At 39.1% G+C, this 19809-nt stretch overlaps 1 protein-coding gene across 1 annotated transcript in view; it reads left to right on the forward strand.

Moving 5' to 3' along the window:
* Nucleotides 1-14154: 14154 nt before the first annotated feature.
* Nucleotides 14155-19809, forward strand: part of EDNRA (endothelin receptor type A) — a 40084-nt gene continuing 34429 nt past the window's right edge. Inside the window, exons 1-2 of the mRNA XM_084627079.1 lie at nucleotides 14155-14377; nucleotides 17511-17990. Coding sequence (XP_084483205.1) covers nucleotides 17589-17990 — 402 coding nt within the window. The 5' untranslated portion in view covers nucleotides 14155-14377; nucleotides 17511-17588. The remainder of the gene's footprint in view (nucleotides 14378-17510; nucleotides 17991-19809) is intronic.

Below are 19809 nucleotides of genomic sequence, written 5' to 3' on the forward strand. Positions count from 1 at the left end.
AGTTCCATACAGAGCCTGACTTTCATCAGTACTGGGCAGCTCCCAATGGGAAAAAGGCCCATAGCTGCACTGTAAAAATACTGTGGATTGAGTCAATAAAATCCAAACCCATAAAACTTCTGTTACAGTAAATAACCAAGCATAATTCTCTATGGTGTTCATGATCAATGTGGAGGTTCTCAAAATAATTCCTTAATTTTGATCTTATATTATTTATTGTAAATGCATATCATTGTTAATAGGTTTCCAAATGAAATGGCAGTTTAATTTCAAGTATCCAGGAAATGTTTGATTTGATGCAGTAAAAAAGTAAAATGGCGAAACTGTCTCCTGGTTCTTTTTCCTGGAATTACAGTATTAGTATTTCTGTAACATAGAACAAGTAAAGAGGATTTGATGTACAGAGGCACCACCACAATTAGTGGGAGCTGAGAGGGGCATGACCCCTTCAGTGTTCAGGCATTCCCATACTTGGTCTCCCAGCTCTTTGATGTGATTGAATATGTTTTATAGCAATAATAAAAATATCCTTAGTGAACAGTCCCTATGTGGATGAGAAAGGGATACATACTAGATTAACGGAAATTAAATGGAATGAGCCAGACTGAGAACAAGTAAAACTGCCAAACAATACCAAAGCTTTATAAATCAACTAGGAGACCAATGTATAGAGAACCTATTTCATTTCACTCTGCAAATAAACAATTGTTATGTATTACGTGTATCTGCAATGGCATATGTCTACTTATTAACATACTCTGCAGACAAAAAACATACCAATAAACACAATTTTTAAAAGAAAATAATGATTTTAAACATTGAAACCCACAACATTTAGAAGGTCATTCATATTTATTTTCCTACATCACTTGCATAGACTCAGTCAACACATTGTGCTCTGTGTGACAAGAAACATTTTGCACCCATAGTCGGAGACTTTAACTTAAGAGCTTTCTCTACTGGGAAACATTCCAGGTCTTTTATTACTTTCATCCTGAATTAGCTGGTATATCCAGACCCCAATCACTAAAATCTAACCCTACAGAAGAAAAACTCAGGTTGTTGGTTTTTTTAGAGAGAGAGAAAGATCATTTCTGGACTGTGATTTTATGATAAAAGGAACCAAACCTGCTCAATAGAAAAACTCTTACTGCCCTCAAAGGCCCCAATTCAGAAAAGCATATTTAAGTACATACAAAAATTCATCTTAGTTCAGCAAAGAATTTAAGTGCATTGAAGTCAATTGGATTAAAGTCAAACGTATTTAAATTAGTATGGGCTACTGAATCAGGGCTGAAGGGATTAGGATCAGGCCAGATTGCGCCCAGCTGCTTCACCAGTGTAGAGTAGGGGGAAGCTGGGGGTACTGCAAGAAGCCCCTCCCTTTACATCCCTGCCCAGTAGGGGGGCACAATATCAGTCCTTGAGCCCTCCATGAACCTCCTCAGATATAAGCTACCCTAAAAAGGGTAGGGAGGATGAGTTGTCAGGAGCCTACCATTTCACACATTGGCCACAGAGTTGGTCAGCCATTTGGGGGTGAATATGCGGTAATCCTGAAGAGTGTATCAGAAAGCATGCTCTCCTTGGAGCAGTGCAATTTCTTAATGCCCCCAATACATGGCTGTACCTTAAAGACACTAATGATCCCTAAACTCTTTGCTCCATAGCCTGTTAATCCTGAGTCATTAGAACGGTTTTATTCTCCGCTGCATAGTTATGAATTAGGGTATTTAAATAACCATTCGGCCTGACCAACCTAACCTCAAGGCCCTTTAAAAAAAACCTGGCTTCTTGCTGTTAGGAAGTTTTCTACTATTCAAAAACTTTTTGACTCTTAGTCCTGCTCGTCTGAGCATTTGGCTTCTGTACACGGATTTCATCATCTGAACAAGTAAGCTTCTAGTAGAAATCAGTCAAGCATAGGCGAGTCAGAATGTCTCCAAAAGAAACTGCAATTGACTGAATTACAAGTAGCCACAGCAAGCTCCATTTTTCCAGTATACCCTGCATATAATTGATAGAGTCAGTCAAATTATTCATTGCAAATGATATTCTTTGCAAATTTGCATCAGGAGGATTGGCCATATATACAAGGGCAAAAACGCACAAATGGTCATTTCTGACTGGGAAGAAAAACACTGTAACATAACAAATATGCTCATCATTACACATTAGTGGTATTTTACAGAAGTACCTCAAAAGCAACAACTTTTGTATATGAGACCATGTTGGACCCTAAAAGAATAGCTGTGACTTACGATGAAACCTAACAGAATGATGGGGTGGAAAGCCATTGGCAAAGCACTGGGAGCCACACTAGTGCACATCTCCAAGCCCAGACATTTTTGACTGATAAAAAAGCTCTGTATTACAGTCGAAACAAAACAGTTTTACATTTGTAGCAATATTTTATAGCTACAAGGTAACTCCACCAAGCTAAACCAATCCACTTCCAAAGTTATTCACTGGTTTACTAATCTGGGTTTGGTTATTTGACTGTTAATCACCTCTCTTGCAATAAAAAGGAAGAAGAATAGAACTATCTGCAAACCAATTACTCTTTCCCCATTTTATTTATCATCATACTGAAGCAGCCCAGAATAATTAATTTTTCTGCACTTGTATAAAACTTTAAATTGTATGGTTCGTTTTGCACAAACTGTAACCTCCAGCTCACACGCATACACAACACCTCTCATCAACATTTTGTCTTAATCTACGAGGAAGAGGTGGTATAAAACAAAAATTCCATCACAATGTTTAAAAGATACATTCTACCAACCTTTAAAAATAGTGTTAGCTTGTTTTTAAAATTTTGCACAGCATGCAAAAAACAAACAAACAAAAAAACAGCCAAACAAAACTTTCTCTAAATACAAAGATAGGAGATAACTGTACTAAAGGCTCACCATTTGTAAATTGTGAAGAAAATTTAAGATTCCGGGGTACAGTGTAAAAAGCCATCCTTTACCCAGGGGTTTTACTATTTAAAAAATAAAAATAAAAAGACAAGTCATAGCTTTGTAACTTCATGAAGGATAGAGGTAAAGGCTGTCCTCCCACACTCCATTCCTCTTTTCCTAAATTCTCTTTTTTAATCAAAAACTTCCATCTGCTCCATATCCTTCTGTTAGACATACTGTTTATCATAAAAGGTCTAATGACCTGCATTAAGGCTTTAGTCACCATTAGTCCTCTTTTTTCAGTAATTTCTCATGTATATTGTATATTGTCTTACATTATTTAACACTGTAAATTAACTAGAGTTACATCTTGTATAAAAGTATAAGGTAAAGTTGTTTATAAGAACTGGAAAAATAATTCTTTAGGGCCCCTTCAGTGTGACGAAAAATAAAACAAAAACAAATAAAATGTAATAGTTGCTTTGCAGGTACTATTACAAAGTATTACCAAGTAGGTCATCTGCCCAGTGCTTTTATTGAATATTATATATTCCATATATATTCTGATAACCTGTGAAAGAGCAATTAGATAGTTTGGCAAAACAATAATGCCTCAGGAAGTTTGGTAGAGTTTCTGCGTGACAAACACTTGTCCATGCTATCGCACGACAACTATGAAAGGATGGGTACAAAACAATGTCAAACCAAAAAAAATTCAATCCGTTGTCAAAGTTTCCCCTAAAATCCAAATCAGCTCTCATATCCCCATACTCTGTTTTTACATGTTAAACTTTCAAAAGTTTAGTATAGTTTATTTTTTAAGACTTTATTTGATGTTTTTTATTTCATAGACATGATTAAAAATTGTATGATTAACAGAAGAAATATGGAAAAAATGGCAGTTTTTAATTTAAAAAAGTCAAGAAAAGATATATAGGATTTTCTGGAGAACATTTTGTATGTATCTACTGCCTCCCAAAAACTAAAATATAGGTTTCCCGAATACTCCATTTTTGTTTTATTACTAAAACGTATGTTGTATATTTTGCTAAAATATTCTTTTAATTTATCTGTCCTTCAAAAACTTTTCTAAAATGAAGAGGCCTCTAATACAGTTGCTAATTTCTAGTAAATATGCAATGTTATGAAGGAAGACATTACTTTGAGTAAATGGAATAAGGGAAATTTGAATAAGGGTTCGGCATGTAACTACATTAGGTTCTCTATCTGTTTTTCAAGACAATTGCTAAAGGAATTGTATAAAAAGAGGAAATGTTATTCCTGATCCAGAATTAAAAAACAAATAAGGCTAAGTGCTAAATTTGCATAAGTTTTGTAAAAAGTTTTCTAAAGAAATCTACATACATGCTCATTTTGGATGGCATTTTATCTTTCAGTTACAATTTAATGTACCACAATGAATAATTCCACAAAAGGCCATGGGGTTAGAAAAACCTTCATGAAATGTAATGCAATTTCATATTTTATGATATATGATTCCATCTGGTTAAAGAACAGGGATTTCTGTCATTTGGCTAGTAACAGTCTGTGAGGTGAGATGCTTTTCTCTTCTCTCTGCCTTTTTTCCTTTCTGTGCTTTTTAAAAAAAAACTTTCATGGATATATGTATTGACACTTCTCCTTTGTTGACGTTGTACAATTTTAATAACTTTAGATGTGTACTAAATGTATAACAAGCACATGTTCCTCTTAAAATGAGGAAAAGGCATGAAATCTATAGGTATTCATTTATTTTAATGATTCCAGTAAGGATAAATTAAATAAAATCTAAAAATCCCTCCCCCTCAAAATGGCCAATAGTACCAAAAATGCACATATCCAAACATGATACCTGGGGCTCCTGGGACAGGTAAGAGGGACTTTGATACCATACAGTCAACTCTTGGGGCAAAAAGGGGGTGGGACAAAATATAACAGGGGGCATAGAAACCTGTCAAAAATATACAAAGAGTAAAAGTATAGAGATATTACTACTTATATTCTTTCCTAAAATCCCCTCCAGTCTCTGCAAACCATGGATTTTGGATGAAATATGTTTGGCAGGAGGGGACGTGATTTGACACGGTATATTCTTTGTGATGCTGAGACTCTCTGTTTATGATAGTTTTTTTCCAATAAATGAAAAACTACTGTAACAATTTTCAAGTTTAAAGAGAAAAATAAACATAACATTTTGTTTTATATCCCCAATGGTTTGATGCTGACAAACTATAACACAGAGCAGCACTTCCTACCTCTCCCAGACATTGTTTCCTGAGTTTATTCTTAGACTATAATATCAAACAAAATATGCAAAAATATTCCTGGGGGATGCAGAAAGGGTCAGAATTGAAGGCAGGAAAAGATTCAGGTTAGCGATTCTCTAAGCTGCATGCTAAACGGCCAGTGATCTCCTTTCTTATTACAGCTATTGTATCATTCTTCTCTAAAATCATTTCATTTATACACAAATAATGTAATCTATGGGTAACCAAGTTTAGCACAACTGTAATAAGGTATATTAAACTGGAGGAGCTTTACATCTTTCAGATAGAGCAGAGGTGAGCAAACTAGGGCCTGCGGGACCATACTGCCCAGCCCCTGAGCTCCTGGCCAGGGAGGCTCGCCCCTGGCCCCTCCCCTGCTGTCCCTCCTCCCCTGCAGCCACGCCACTGTGCGGGCAGCGGGGCTGCGAGCTCCTGCCGCTCTGAGCGGCGTGGTAAGGGGGCAGCTGTGGCGCGTGCACACGCCTGCGCAGCAGTGGAGGGGATGGGTAGGGAGTTCGGGGTGGCAGTCAGGGGACAGGGAGCAGTTGGATGGGGCGGAGGTTCTGGGGCGGTTGGGGATGGGGAACAGGGGGGGTTGGATGGGAATCCCGGGGGGCCTGTCAGGGGGCGGGGGTGTGGATAGGTCAAGGCAGTCAGGGGACAGGGAGAAGGGGGGTTGAATAGGGGGTGGGATCCTGGGGGGGGCAGTTTGGGGCAGGGGGGTCCTGGGAGGGGGCAGTCAGGGGACAAGGAGCAGCGGGCATTGGATAGGTCGGGGATTCTGAGGGGGGCAGTCAGGAGGTGGGAAGTGGGAGGGGGTGGATAGGGGGCAGGGGCCAGGCTGTTTGGGGGGCACAGCCTTCCCTACCCGGCCCTCCATACAGTTTCACACCCCAATGTGGCCCTTGGGCCAAAACATTTGCCCACCGCTGAAATAGAGGGTGAAATCAACTTCACTCACAGAGAGCTGGAGAAGTCACATTCTATACAAGTGGAGTGCACAGAGATTTGGAAGGTAAAATTCACACGCCCCCAAATCAGGATCACTGGGTGAGGCTGTGTGATGGGGTGTATAAACTGTACAGCAACCAAGAGCCCAAGATCTCTTTTAGCCCCATTTTGTTACATCTCGAGGGTGAGACAGACTCAGGAGGGAGGAGTTTAAGGGAAGGAGTTCAGTGCTGTATGAAAAGTAGATCCAGGAAAGAGGTGGCCTGGACTTCTTTTTCTGTGGGAAAGGCCTGATGGAAGCCAGGTAGCCAGATATCTATAGGAAAGGGGTGGAGTTAGCTCTTTGTGGGCCTTGAAACAGTGGCAAGATTCCAAGGATTTAGCCATGTAGGTTGATGTTCTGCAGAAGAGTGGAGCAATGGGAAGAGTGTAAAATGGACTAAAAGCTCAAGACAAAGGGCACCAGAAGAAATGTTTTTGGGGTTTTTTTAAGATTTGATGAGGGACTCCATTACTCTGGAAGAAAAGTGAGGCTGAAGAGGAGCCCAGGAGGGACAGACGAGGTTGTGTAGGTTATCACTATTTGCCAGACACTATTTTTTTGCCACATAAATACCCCAAAAGGGGTGGAACTATAATGTGACCTGGCAGGAGGACCAAGTCACCACTGTACCAGACCACTGAAGTCTTGAGGAGGAGAGCAAAGCAGTGTCTCTGAAATACTGTGTCACACCTTGGGGGGATGCTCTGGGATGGTGAGACCACAACAGGCTGCAACACAGCTCCAAAACCCATTCCACATCCTCAGCCCCTGACTAATATTCTCATCCATGGGCTGGAATAGTAGCTGCAGCTCTTCCAGAACCAGTTGTAGGAAGTGTTGGCTCTACTATGTCATGTAAACATGGATCCTCTATCCCTTCCTCACATTCCACCACAGCCTTTTGCCTAAGCCCATACAAGGTCATCATGGAGAGTCTTCAGTGGCACTACTCTGAACCTCTACCTAATTACGATGATCTAATATAAAAATGTCCTCCTTAGAATTATAAATCAATGTTATTAGTGGCTGTAGTACTCTGGGAACGTGATGAAAGGAGGGAGAGAATAAACTGCACTTGGCACAGGAATAGAGGGTTTATTTGTGCTTATCATTTAGGTGGAGTAGGATTAATAAGTATGTCATTACAGGAACCATACTGTAAATAAAGCACTTACTGGGAAACAGTGACTTTCTGTGTATTTTATGAAAAGCAATCAGATTTTTACAAACTTCAATGAGTATGACATTAGATCAGTTAAAATATTTCATTCTTTGCATCTCTACTAATATACACGTTCCCTCACACATTATATTCAGTTACCTACAATGCTAGCCACAGATAAGGTTGGTTCCCAGAATGTATAATAATGGTTTTGTGAAGGGGTTCACTCATCTAGTGGTCACACAGGGCATGGCAGGTCCTCTTCTCTCCTGGTACCCCAGTTCACACCTACTGAAGTCTGGGAGCCGAGTAGGCGCAAGCCCATCCACATCTGAAGGCCTCTCCCCCCGCCTAAGTGGAGGAGCTACTGGACCCAGGATTCAAGTGAGGTTGGTGGACAACTAATGAAGAAAAGGGTCAAGAGTCAGCGTTATAAGTAAAAAGTCAGGGATCCAGAGTATGTCCTTTTTGACAGTTGCTCTGGTGCTGCGGATATCTGGTCCTTCCATGACCCGGCCCCCTCTGATCAGGTCACGTGTTTCAGGTCTGCCCCTTTTGGGGTACACAAAGAGTTCAAGAACAGAGTAGCCTTCTGGGTTAATTGAGGGTGTCAGTGTCTTGTCCTTCAGGCTTCAGGACCTTCTCTCCCTTTGACTCATGGTATCAGGGGTCTGCTTCTGTTTTGGCACACCTTAAAGGATGGTAGGAGAACCGAGGCCAATCCTATCCACCGTGTTCCAATGCAGGACCCAGTGTAGGCAGCTACATCCTGCACTACCAAAGTGCTATACTGTTGCCTCCCTAGATCACACTTCCTACCAGTCCTCTCTTTTCCAATGGGTAAAGTAAACACATCAAATAAGTGGAAATCAAAGATAAATTCTCAGACCTTCTACAACTCCTAAGTCTCTTCTCTTTGGGTTTGGCCACACTACAGTCAGGCCTCAGGCTGCAGGAGCTCAGAAATGTAGGTCAGCTCACCTCCACAGTTTGCAGCCTTACTGAGCTGGCCTGCTCCCCTTTAAAGCTCCTCCTCCAAGCCATGCATGCTTTTGCAGGTGTGATGGGTTGGGGCTGTGGAGGCCCAGAGCAGCTGCTTAACCCCTTCCTTGGTGGTACGCGGTTTGTATACCCCATCACAGGTGTAGACTTTGAGGCAGTTGCCATGCTGGATATATGAAAAGGTGGAGATCAGTGCCCAAAATGGGTTTATGTTACAGCAATTTCATATATAACGTATGAGTGAGGGTGGTTGATAATCACATTTAGGAACATGAATAAATGTATATCTGGCTTATTTTCCTTCAAAAATGGAGGAAAATACTAAAGTCTATGCACCACAAAGTACTGCACTTGCTTAGGGGTGCTGCAAATAGAGATTTCAATGGAGTTTTCAAACACTTTTTGCTATTGATTATTCTTAAGAGGAATTTTAATGTCTTGAGTGCAGGTTATAGAATTTGGCTTATACACCATTATGTGTTCCTCAGAGATGCAGTTGTACGGGAGAGATAGAAGCTTACATGGGTTAGCCACCATCTTCTAATTGCTTCTTCTTCATTGTTCAGTTTATTCTTTAAATAACCTGGTCTAGGAAGTGTCTAACTCAACCTGCGGCCTGCAAGCCACTTGCGGCCCAATCAACACAGAGCTGCGGCTCATGTGACATGCTGAGGGCAATATAGGTAGTATTGGATGTGGCCCAAAATGGTAAATAGGTTGAGAACTACTGGCTAACTTGTAGATACGCAGAGAAAGCTCAAGAAGGTAGATTAAATTTTATTCTGAGCTGTACAAAATTCTGTTAGTGTTATGCCATAGAAAATATCTCCAATGATTCACAGACCTTTGGCATCTCATCTTTTAAAGCTAGCATCATCTGGTCCTGGAGGAAAACCTGATAGCCCATACACCCAGGAAGCCACTGTGAGTTCTGGCACTACACCAAGGTACCCAATTATTTTTCTCCATATTTGCAGAATGGTCCCTCGGATAGGATTTTGTCTGATCTCCTGAGGGAGACTAGTATCTGTCATAAATCAAGTTGGAAAGAATAAGAGTAACAAGCTGTTTCAATGTTTTGCCCTGGAGGGCTGTTTCGAGTTTCTGTAAAATCCAACCTGTTCCAAACATCTTAAATTACAGTTGTCCAGATTGCAATGACAGGGAGGGTGTTAGTATCCTTGTATGTTTTCTTTATTTTGAACCTCAGCAAATGGATTTGGGGGCACTTTTCAAGCTATAAAAATTGTAGCATATTCATTTTATCTACTCCTTTTTTTATACCAACCAGGTAGCAGTACTAGAAAGATTTGTGGGTACTATAGTACCCAGGTAACATACATTTTAATCCAGTTAACTCATCCAAACATAGATAATGATAAATTATGCCACCTTTGAAGGGCAAGTTTATAAAAGGGGTTGCAGGTTTGGCATTATTAGTTTAGTTAAACTGGGTGAAAGTTGTGCCCCCTTGACACCTGAATTCCTCAGGGGACCATCAGCATAAGAAAGTACTTAGCATCTCATTGAAAGGTCAATCGCATTCAGCTCTCAAAACATAGTCCTTGTACGCCTTTAAGAATTATTTAAGGTATAGAATGAAAGCTTGTGTTTCACTGAAATATAATAGGATGTCTATCAGCACAGCCAATAATTATGTCATCATGAATATTATGATGCGCTGAATCTCTTAAAGCTATTGCAAGTGGTTCAGTGGAGAGAACTGACAGGAGAGGTGAGAGAACATTCCTGCACTGTGCCACTTTTTCAGGAGAAAGTCTCTAATCGGGATCTGTTCAAATAAAGGAATGCATACAGAGACTTACAGATAACAAAGGCCAAAATTTCTCTAGTACTAAAAGAATGTAGGCCCAAAGAATCCTACAGAATACCTTCTCAGCATCTGTGGCAGATTGCATTTTGCTTAATGTTGTTTTACTTTGCAGGGTACCTTTCATAGCTAAGGCCCTTCATTTTTGTTTTTTATTTAGTTTAAAATTAGCCATGTCTTGATTACAAAAAATAAAAAATGGATGAAAAACACTACAAAAAATCAACTCAGAGTTTCTGGGCAAATATCAGGGTTAATATTGGGGGATTGGAGAAAAGAAGAAAAGCAACAAACAGGGAAAAGAAAGAGTACTTCTGACTCTGCTACCCATTCCAGAAGGAGAGATGGCAATTTGATAACCTGGGTTGCCCACATCACCAAGCAGCTATCTCCCTTTCCGGGGGGGGGGGGGGGGGGGGAGGAAGGGAGGGAGGGAGAGCTGGGTATGGGGAAATCTCCCTGGGCTCCCGTAGGGTCTGCCCAAGTTACCAAGCTGCCATCTCTCCTTGCAGCACAGGGAAGCTGGGTCTGGGGAGTTGTTTTTGCCATATGCCTGCATGTGTGTACCTTCCACTACATTTCCTCACTTTACAGACAGCCTCACATTTACAATTAAACTAATTTATTAGCATAAACACATCTAGCTACTGTAATCTATTCTATTTTCTTGATATAAGCAGTAATTTCATGTACTTGAGTACATGTATTCAAAATTCAAGTGAAAACTGGTGAAAAGCAAATAACTTTTGCTAACGTTGGGAATTTTCGGTAAAAACAAAAACTTAAGAGCCTTGTCCATAGGTAAACTAGCTGGTAATCGGCTGACTAATTATATGAAACTTCTAAATTAAACCAGATTTTATATACATTAAAACTAAATATACAACTCTGCTGAGGGTAAACTGTCACGATTAAAGACAGAACAAAGGTCCAGTCATTAAAGAACACAGAACCATTATTAACCATACATTAATATTGTCATACTGCATAGTTAACACTAGATAGGCTGACTGGGCAATAATAGAATTATGTCCTATGATAACAGCCCTCTCTCTCTTTTCTCTTTTTATATTTTTATTGTAATTTGTAGGAGAGAGTTTTACAAGTACTATAAATTTTTTTTATTTTGTTTAATATTCAATACATATAATTAAACATGGCATAATTTGGAGTGTGTTGTTTGAACCTTCCAAATTGATTGGATTAGTTATAAATCAGTAAGGTAAGATGTGGGCTTGAATGACAGCAGAAATTCAAGTTTACTCCTATTCAGCAAGTTAGTCATAAGGATCAATAAGCCATAGGAAAGGAACAGGATGTTGAGACTGTTTAGAGGTCTATGAGAAGGATATAAATGATACTCCTTAATGAATGCATAGTCTGTTGATTATATGGAAAGTGCAGACTGCACTCAGTCTGGATCATCAATAATTGTCAATACAATTTTTGCACAAGATGATTCCTAATAAAAACATATCAGTGACTCTAAGTATGTACAATAAAACTAATAAATATGAATTATTTAAATAACTTTCATTTAAACAAACAATATTTCCAGTTTAATTACATAACGGCATTAATTTAATATAAAACATACCTTAAGATATGTTGAGTTAAGCTTTTCTGCTTGATTTTTCAAATTTCAGGCTTTTGAAGAGTTTCTAAACAAGGGATTATGTTTCTTTTAAGATAGTCAGTGTTCTTACTCATCAAGTAAGTGAGCTGGTTTTCTAGGAGATACATAAAAGTGCCTGTCATTTGGACTGATTCAGATGCCACAACTCTTTTTCCCACGGCTGTTAGCCGATTTTGAAATCTATCAATCTTTTCACTTAGTTGGTCTAAAAGAGTATTTTAGAGAAATTTCAGTTTCTGAAAATTTACTATCCAATACTCAGAGCAAGTGTAAATGAATTTCTCATATGACCTGGTTACCAAATCTCCACGTTCTGCAGACTATGTGGCTCCACCATCTTGATCCATTCTTCCTAATCTGTTCCTAATCTTTTAGAACTGCAAATGTTGACATCAAATTGAGCAGGGCTGTCTTTTAGTGCTCAAAAAGGAGTTCACAAAAGTTTATAAAGCTATTCCTCTGATGTAACCACTTGGGAAGCCAAAATTAGCTCTTGAAATGAAGATCTTAAAATGCTTCAGCCAGGGGTCAAAGACAACACTGGTTAGCTTTCATGGAGTATCAGATCATCTCAGCCAGAGCTGGATGAAAACATGGGCACTACAGGCCTTTGCCTAGACTCAGGCTCTCGGAGTCATGTGATTACATCAAAATCTGAGTTCTCATTTTAAAAATATTTCCAGCTCTCATGGTTTAAAAGAAAAGTTTGAAAACATAAACTAAAATGTAACTGATACTGTGACATCTGCATGAGTCTACAGAGAGCCTGAAACAACAGCTCCAAGAGGAGTAAACTGCCCTATTAATTTAAATGGGGGTGTTAACTCCAAGACCTACTGCTCAGGTTGGGATGGGGAGGCACTATCAGCAACATCCCAGAAGAACATTCTGGGAAGGACCTTCCTACCTACACAATCAGGTGCACCTCAACTGCTGGGGTAAGGACCAGAGTATCAATTCCCACTTCGTCTGCCTCTCTACTGGAGAAAAGAGGACCTTTGCTGCTCCCAAAAAGACATGGGCCTCTCCTTCCATTCGTGGGGGTTGGAGAAAGGCCCTGACACCTCCGTTTTTCTGAGAGAGAAGTGGGCCCCTCTGCTCTTGCCATACCAACCACAGGTGGGGCCTGGACCAGATAGGGTATGTCTACAAAGCAAAGAAAAAACCATGGCTGGCCCATGCCAGCTGACTCAAGCTCGGGCTGCGGGGCTGTTTCATTTCTGTGTAGTCCGGGTTCGGGCTAGAGCTCAGACTCTATGACTCTCTGCAGTGGGAGAGTCCCAGAGCTCAGGTTCCAGACCATGCCCAGAAGTCTATACAGCAATGAAACAGCCCCACAGCCCAAGCCCAATGAGCCCAAGTTGCCGGGAATGGGCCAGCCGTGGGGTTTTGTTTTTGTTGTTGTGTAGCCATATCCATAGAGCCCTGGGCTGTAGTGTGCTTGCATTCCTGGACTGCTTTAATACGACACTTATCCTAGCCCAAATTTTTTACTGTGCCGAAGGCCCTGTGACTGGAGACAGGTGCCTTCGGTGAGATAATCATACTTTTCTCAGAGTGAAGAAGGTTCATGACCATAAGGTGGGGCTTCTCAAACTTTTGAGAGCATGGATTTCATTTGAATAGAGCGACTGTCTCATGGACACCTCCCCTCTCATCTGCAATTCCATGGACAGTACACCCTCCCATTCACAAATGCTTAACATCTCTGAGGCAACTACACCTACACAAGATATTGCTCACCTGGAAGAATAATACTAGGAAATATTAGGAAACACAGCAATATTAGGAAATATAATGTATTTTCACTGACTTTTTTAATGTTTAGCCGTTGGAAATCGGGAGGAGGAGATATAGCAACATGTGACCACCAAGCTATCCATGGACCACAGTTTGGAGAATTCTGCCTCTGGGCAATCTGACTTTCTGGATCAGGTTTTTTAACACTTTACAAATCATATTTTAGTCACTCTCTTGTAAAAGTCTTTTAATCATAACAAATGGGAAATTACAAAGCAAAGGTTATGGAAATGTTCAAGAGCCAATGTTTTCCCACTGTGCTTATCTGTCTTATGCCTCCTACTTTGCTCTTTTGTCCAGTGTTTCAATGGACTGTCTGGGCTTCTTTAACAGAAAGCTACTGTAGTGGATTTCTATGAACTATTGCTTAAATGAACCCAGCATATTAGGTTAACTCCATTTCAGGGAGGAAATGGTTAAACAACTCACTGTTCCCTTGTGCCCGGGAAGCAGCCTTTGTGTTTAACATTGGCAGGGTCTCAGTCTGGGCTGAAGGTTTGGAGGGGGGGTTAAATGGGGGAGGGGACAGAAAGAGGGGACGTTCTGACATCTCTGTCTCTCTCTCTCTCTCTTGCTGATACAGTGGAGGTGGAGATTTCCAATCCCACCCAGTCACACTGAGAAAGGATTTGGTAAGGCTTCCCCAGAAGAAGCCACACTGAGGAAATTCTCAGCAGCAGCCTGAACTACACTTGGAGTGAGTTTGCAGTCTTCTATGCAGGGAATTGGGGGCAGAAGCAGCTGTATGGTTCCTGGATGAGAGCCAAGGGAGCTTCATGGTATGGTTTTAGCACTTATCCTTAACAATTCAGAAAGGGATTGGGTGATGATGATAAAAGTGTGTGTTAGTTATCAGGAATCTTATTTTACCTTTGCAATTAATATTTTTTAAAAAAGTTTAAAATGTATAGAGCATAACAGATACCCAGTACTGAAGGGGAGTTGTGGATGGTAATGCTTTGCCACTTGCATTTTGGAACTGATCTTTTGACAGTGCTAGAAGGGAGGGTGTTTTCTTTTGTGTTGGAAGAAGGGAAAAGGGCAGATATCCCACAACCAATTACACTTTGTTTAGTGAGATCTAACTAGGAGAAAATTATTTTTTTCAGTACTTTTTATTGTAATTGCTTTGAAACTTCTGTCCTAGTTAAGTTTATTAGATCCCATTTTAAACCTCATGTGTCTTTTGGCCTTTTTAATTTAATGAATTAAATGTTTACAAATCTCAATAGTGTTTAATCAATTAAACAATTCATTTCAAACTGCCCGGTTTGGTTTTGAAAATCTTGACATGGGGACTGTCCTGGCTTTACTCTCCCTAGCAGGATATTTGTTGTTGGGAAGTTAGGAGTTTTATTCTCAACGTCCCGTGCTGGTTGTAAGAAATTTTGTGTACCATAGTGTTAGTAAAAAGAAAAGGAGTACTAGTTGCACTTTAGAGACTAACCAATTTATTTGAGCATAAGCTTTCGTGCATCCGATGAAGTGAGCTGTAGTACTAAGTGTACTAAGGTGCCACAAGTACTCCTTTTCTTTTTGCGAATACAGACTAACACGGCTGCAACTCTGAAACCTGTCATTGTGTTAGTGACACACTGACACCACATGCATATGGCCTGTAAATGCACAGAAATTCCTTAGCTATTCTCGATACTGAGATTATGTAAATACAATGGGCTATTATATTGTATTCTCACAGACAGTTAACACAAGTATTATTATATTGCATGCAGTGGGGTGCTTGTGCACTGCTATTACACACCATACAGGCACTCTGAAAATACGCACATAGTAGTGGAGGATTTGTCGGTGACTCCATATCTTGGAATATGTATATCATGAATCCATGTTCTTGGAATTAGTATATGGGAATTCTTTTCATTTTGATTTTTCTACCTCTTCAGGAAAGGTTTCTTCTTGGGGTCTTGGGTATTCTGTACATCATTCATCCTGTTGTTTGTATGACTACCATGTTGACATCACATTTATGTGGGATATAAGTAATATATCAAATTTGCACATAAAAAGTTCATAAACTGAGAAAGAGAAGGTTAGTGGCATGGTTTAAGCAAAGGACTAGGTATTAGAAAATCTGGATTCTATACCTGGCTGTATCACTGATTTACTGTCTGAACAAGACAAGACGCTGCAATTCTCAGTGACTTAATTTTCCCCATTTGTAAAATTGTTGTTGTAAAATTATTATGAAGTGCTTTAGAATCCTAAACTGAAAGCACTAAACCAGTGCAAAGTATTGCTAGTGGTCCTGAGACACTAGTCGAACAAGCATTTTTAAAATAAATATCTTAGACAGATACCAGTTAATTGGGTTTGTGATCATATACATAGACTAATATAGTGGGCCGGATTATGGTTTTAGCTACACCAATGAAGCAGGTCAGAATTTGTACCACTGAGGACAAACACAGGCATACTCTATGCAAAATACACGCATACAGATATTAGGGATGTGTATGCTCCTGTTACACACTCAAGACTCTTTACATACCACCTACTGGAATGGAAGAGCATAGTAGGCAGTAGTACTAAATATTTGTATTATGATAGTGCCCAAATGCCCGGTGTCAGTGAACTCTCGTTGCTTTCTACTGTAAATTCTTCACTGTTATTCTGTTTAATAATCCTTTAGGGAAAAATAGGAGGGGAATCTCCACATATTCTGGAATTAATTAACTTAAAAGTACCTCTGCAACTCCTTCATTCAAGTTCTCCTAGTAATATTACGCAGCACTGGACTTTCAAATCTCCAGTTTGGCTCAACACTGCCCTTGACTTTATCCTAGTTCACACAGAGATGTCTTGTGATAGTTTGTCACACTGAGCTGAAGGGAAGGGAAAAAATCTTTGGGGCTTGAGAGTGAGCACTAAACTTCACAAAAGAGAATCCCAGAGTGGTTTCTATGACCTGAAGCATGATGCAGCATTACTAATATTGATGATAACCATCCTCCACTGCAGTAAATAGGCCACAGACTTTTCTGTTATTCAGGGTCACACTTGTGGTGGAAGAATGTCCTACTACTGATGTGCCCTTTAAAAGCAGCAGATTTCATGGGTTATTCCTTGGGATGTCATGCCAAGTATTTAGTATGCAATATCTATCATGTTTGCTTTTTTATACAATTATAATTAACTTATCTACCATTAACATCTGAACATGAGCTGCATTGGAATTCTGAAATATCCAGGATAAATTTCTACTAGCCTACTAGTATATGTAGCAGATTTAAAAGCATTAAGGGCCTGATCCAAAGCCTACTGAAGTCAATATGAGTCTCTCCATTTACTTCTGAGGGCTTTGGATCTGGCACTAAATGAACTACTTATTCATGAACTGGACTTGAAAATGATATATTCAGGGCTTTTAAATTTTAAAAGCCAGCTAATTATTATGGCAAAGAAAAATAGGTCTATAGCATGATTTTTGCAGTACACCAACAAATATTAAAACAAATAATAATAACAATACATTCTGGCCTTAAATAGAATTTATGAATTTAGGGTTGTGGCTTTGTTATTTAGCAGAACTCCAGCTATGGAAAAATTTAAATTTTCTTTTGATTAAAGTATCAGTAATGCTGCCAAGACACCCCATGCTGATTTACTCGACTGGGAAGCTTAAGTCTTGTGACAAAACTCTTATCCATCACTTGTTGTCTGGAATGCTTTATCCCTTATATAGACAAATACTCCTACACACTTTTGTGATATGGCAGGATTTCTTTAGCACTACCCCTCAGATGCCATGGGGATTTTCTGTCTCATTTTGTAATCTATTATTCAAGATAGCTTAACTAGTATAAAAAACAAGCTGAACAAGCACTTCTTTTGAAATGAGAAATAAGATAATTGTTAATCTGTGTTTTGTTTATGTTTTGTTTCTCCATATAGGTGAAGAAGTGAGAAGGATCACACTGAAATATTGAAAGAACTATTTCATTGAATGTACGTGCTATTCAAGACTTTAGGATGGAAACCTTTTGTTTAAGAGTCTCCTTGCTACTGCTTGTCACTGGATGTGTCCTCAGCGACAGTTCTGACAGATATTACACCAATCTGAGTGATTCTGGAAACTATTTGACCACGTACTCTGGAATAGAGCCCAGCTTACTCCTTACTACTAGCCGACCCATGGTACCCAACAAAACAAACTATTGCTCCCAACGGACTAAAATTGTTGACACTTTCAAATATGTTAACACAGTGATAGCTTGTATTATTTTCATCGTTGGATTGGTTGGGAATGCAACTTTGCTGAGGATCATTTACCAGAACAAGTGTATGAGGAATGGCCCCAATGCGCTGATAGCTAGCCTGGCACTAGGAGATCTTATCTATATTGTCATTGATATTCCTATCAATGTATATAAGGTAGGAAGCAGCAACGGGTACACTTTAACTGCTGTTCTTTAACAGGGTGACAACGTATCAGTGTGTTTGTTTCTAATTACTGCTTTTCTATTTATTAATTATAAAGGAAAGGGAAATTTAACTCAGTCTATGTTCAAAAGCAAATGTCAAGACATCATTTTTAGGTTTTGGATGGTGTCCTTCAGACAACTAGCTGAGGACAGAATTAAACAAATGAAGAGAGCAGCTTTTGAAAAGACGGCTGTTCTCTTTATGGATCAGATTGATAGCTACCATTTGGGGAACATATCCTAGTCTTCCTTTGTTTATACAGAAAATATTTCCTATGATTTACACAGTCTTTATGTGATGATTTATTAGCCCTTCCAGAATGTCAATAGAGTTGAGTGGTAGGGCTTGAATTTAACATTCAGTCATGGCAGAGGCTCAAATCAGTTTATGATTGTTAAGGCCACTTATACATCAGAATAGTGTTTAAGTACTGTTTGGCAGCCGGATTTGTCAAAATACATGAAGGATTATAAACAATTCTTTTAAATGTAACTAAATTACGCAGTGCAGCCTTGATTTAATATATAATAAGCAAACCCATAAAAGGCTACTTTTTATATTGAATTGTACATTTACTGGCCCAAATTTGACCATAAACTTGCATGATTATATCATATGATTATACTGGGCCCAAAGAGATCTAGACTTCACTGATATATGCTGTGGGTTGGAAGGACAGAACTACAATTAGAAATAGATTTTAAAAGACACATTTTTTTTAATTAAGCAAAAGACTCCTGTGGGACCTAATATAGCTGCTGTTGATGTGAACAAGAACAGGATTGTACCTTGGTTATTTTCATGGGGATCAAAATATTTGGCTGATCTTGAAACTTGCCTGAATGTGTTTTAGAAACCCTTGAAATATGTTTGTAAAGTTTTTTTCACTTTAGCCTTGTGAGTCTCGAAAGCAAACACACTGCTGAGATTATTATGACTATTCTTTCCCTAGGACCTCAAACAAGGCATAATATTATAAAATACTGGCTTTCAACCTTTTTTTCATTTGCGGACCCCTAAAAACTTTTGAATGGAGGTGTGAGCCCCTTTGGAAATCTCAGACATAGCCTGCAGACCCACAGGGGTCTGCCAACCACAGGTTGAAAACCACTGTTCTATGATAACAACAACCTTTCACGGACCTCTTAGACATAGTCTGTGAACCCCCAACTGTCCATAAACCATAGGTTGAAAACCACTGTTATAAAATAAACAATTTAACCTCCAAAGATTTTTGGCAAATTTCTGATTTTTTCACACTCACATATATATCTTTTTTCATTAATAAAATATATAGTAAATGTTTGCCTATTAGGGCTTAAAAATGGGTTTTAAAATAAAAAGAAAATAGCTCAGATTTTGAAAATCTCTCTCTCTAGAAATGTATACTATAAATTATAATTAGGGGCAGAACTATAATACAGTTGTACATACCACAAGGCTATAAGAAATTCTACTTTGTTTTTTTATAAAACTAATCAAATATATGTGTATATGTATGAAATAAGACACAGGGCCTGTTTCTGATCTCACTTACACTGGTATAGATTAGAGGTTAATAAGTTAATAGCATTATCCTGGTTTTAAACCAGTGAGATCAGAATCAAGCCAAAGTTGTGGTCATAAAAATACATGTGTTGTATTAGAAGCTGGTAGCAACTACAGTGGATGAAAATTTTCCATTAAAATTGTTTTTCAATGGAAAGTGCAAATTCTGAAAAATCAAAATCTTCTGTGGCAAAATTTTAACTTTTCCAGAAACGTTCAA

This window comes from Lepidochelys olivacea, assembly GCF_965140295.1.
Source record: "Lepidochelys olivacea isolate rLepOli2 genome assembly, chromosome: 4".
NCBI lineage: Eukaryota > Metazoa > Chordata > Testudines > Cheloniidae > Lepidochelys > Lepidochelys olivacea.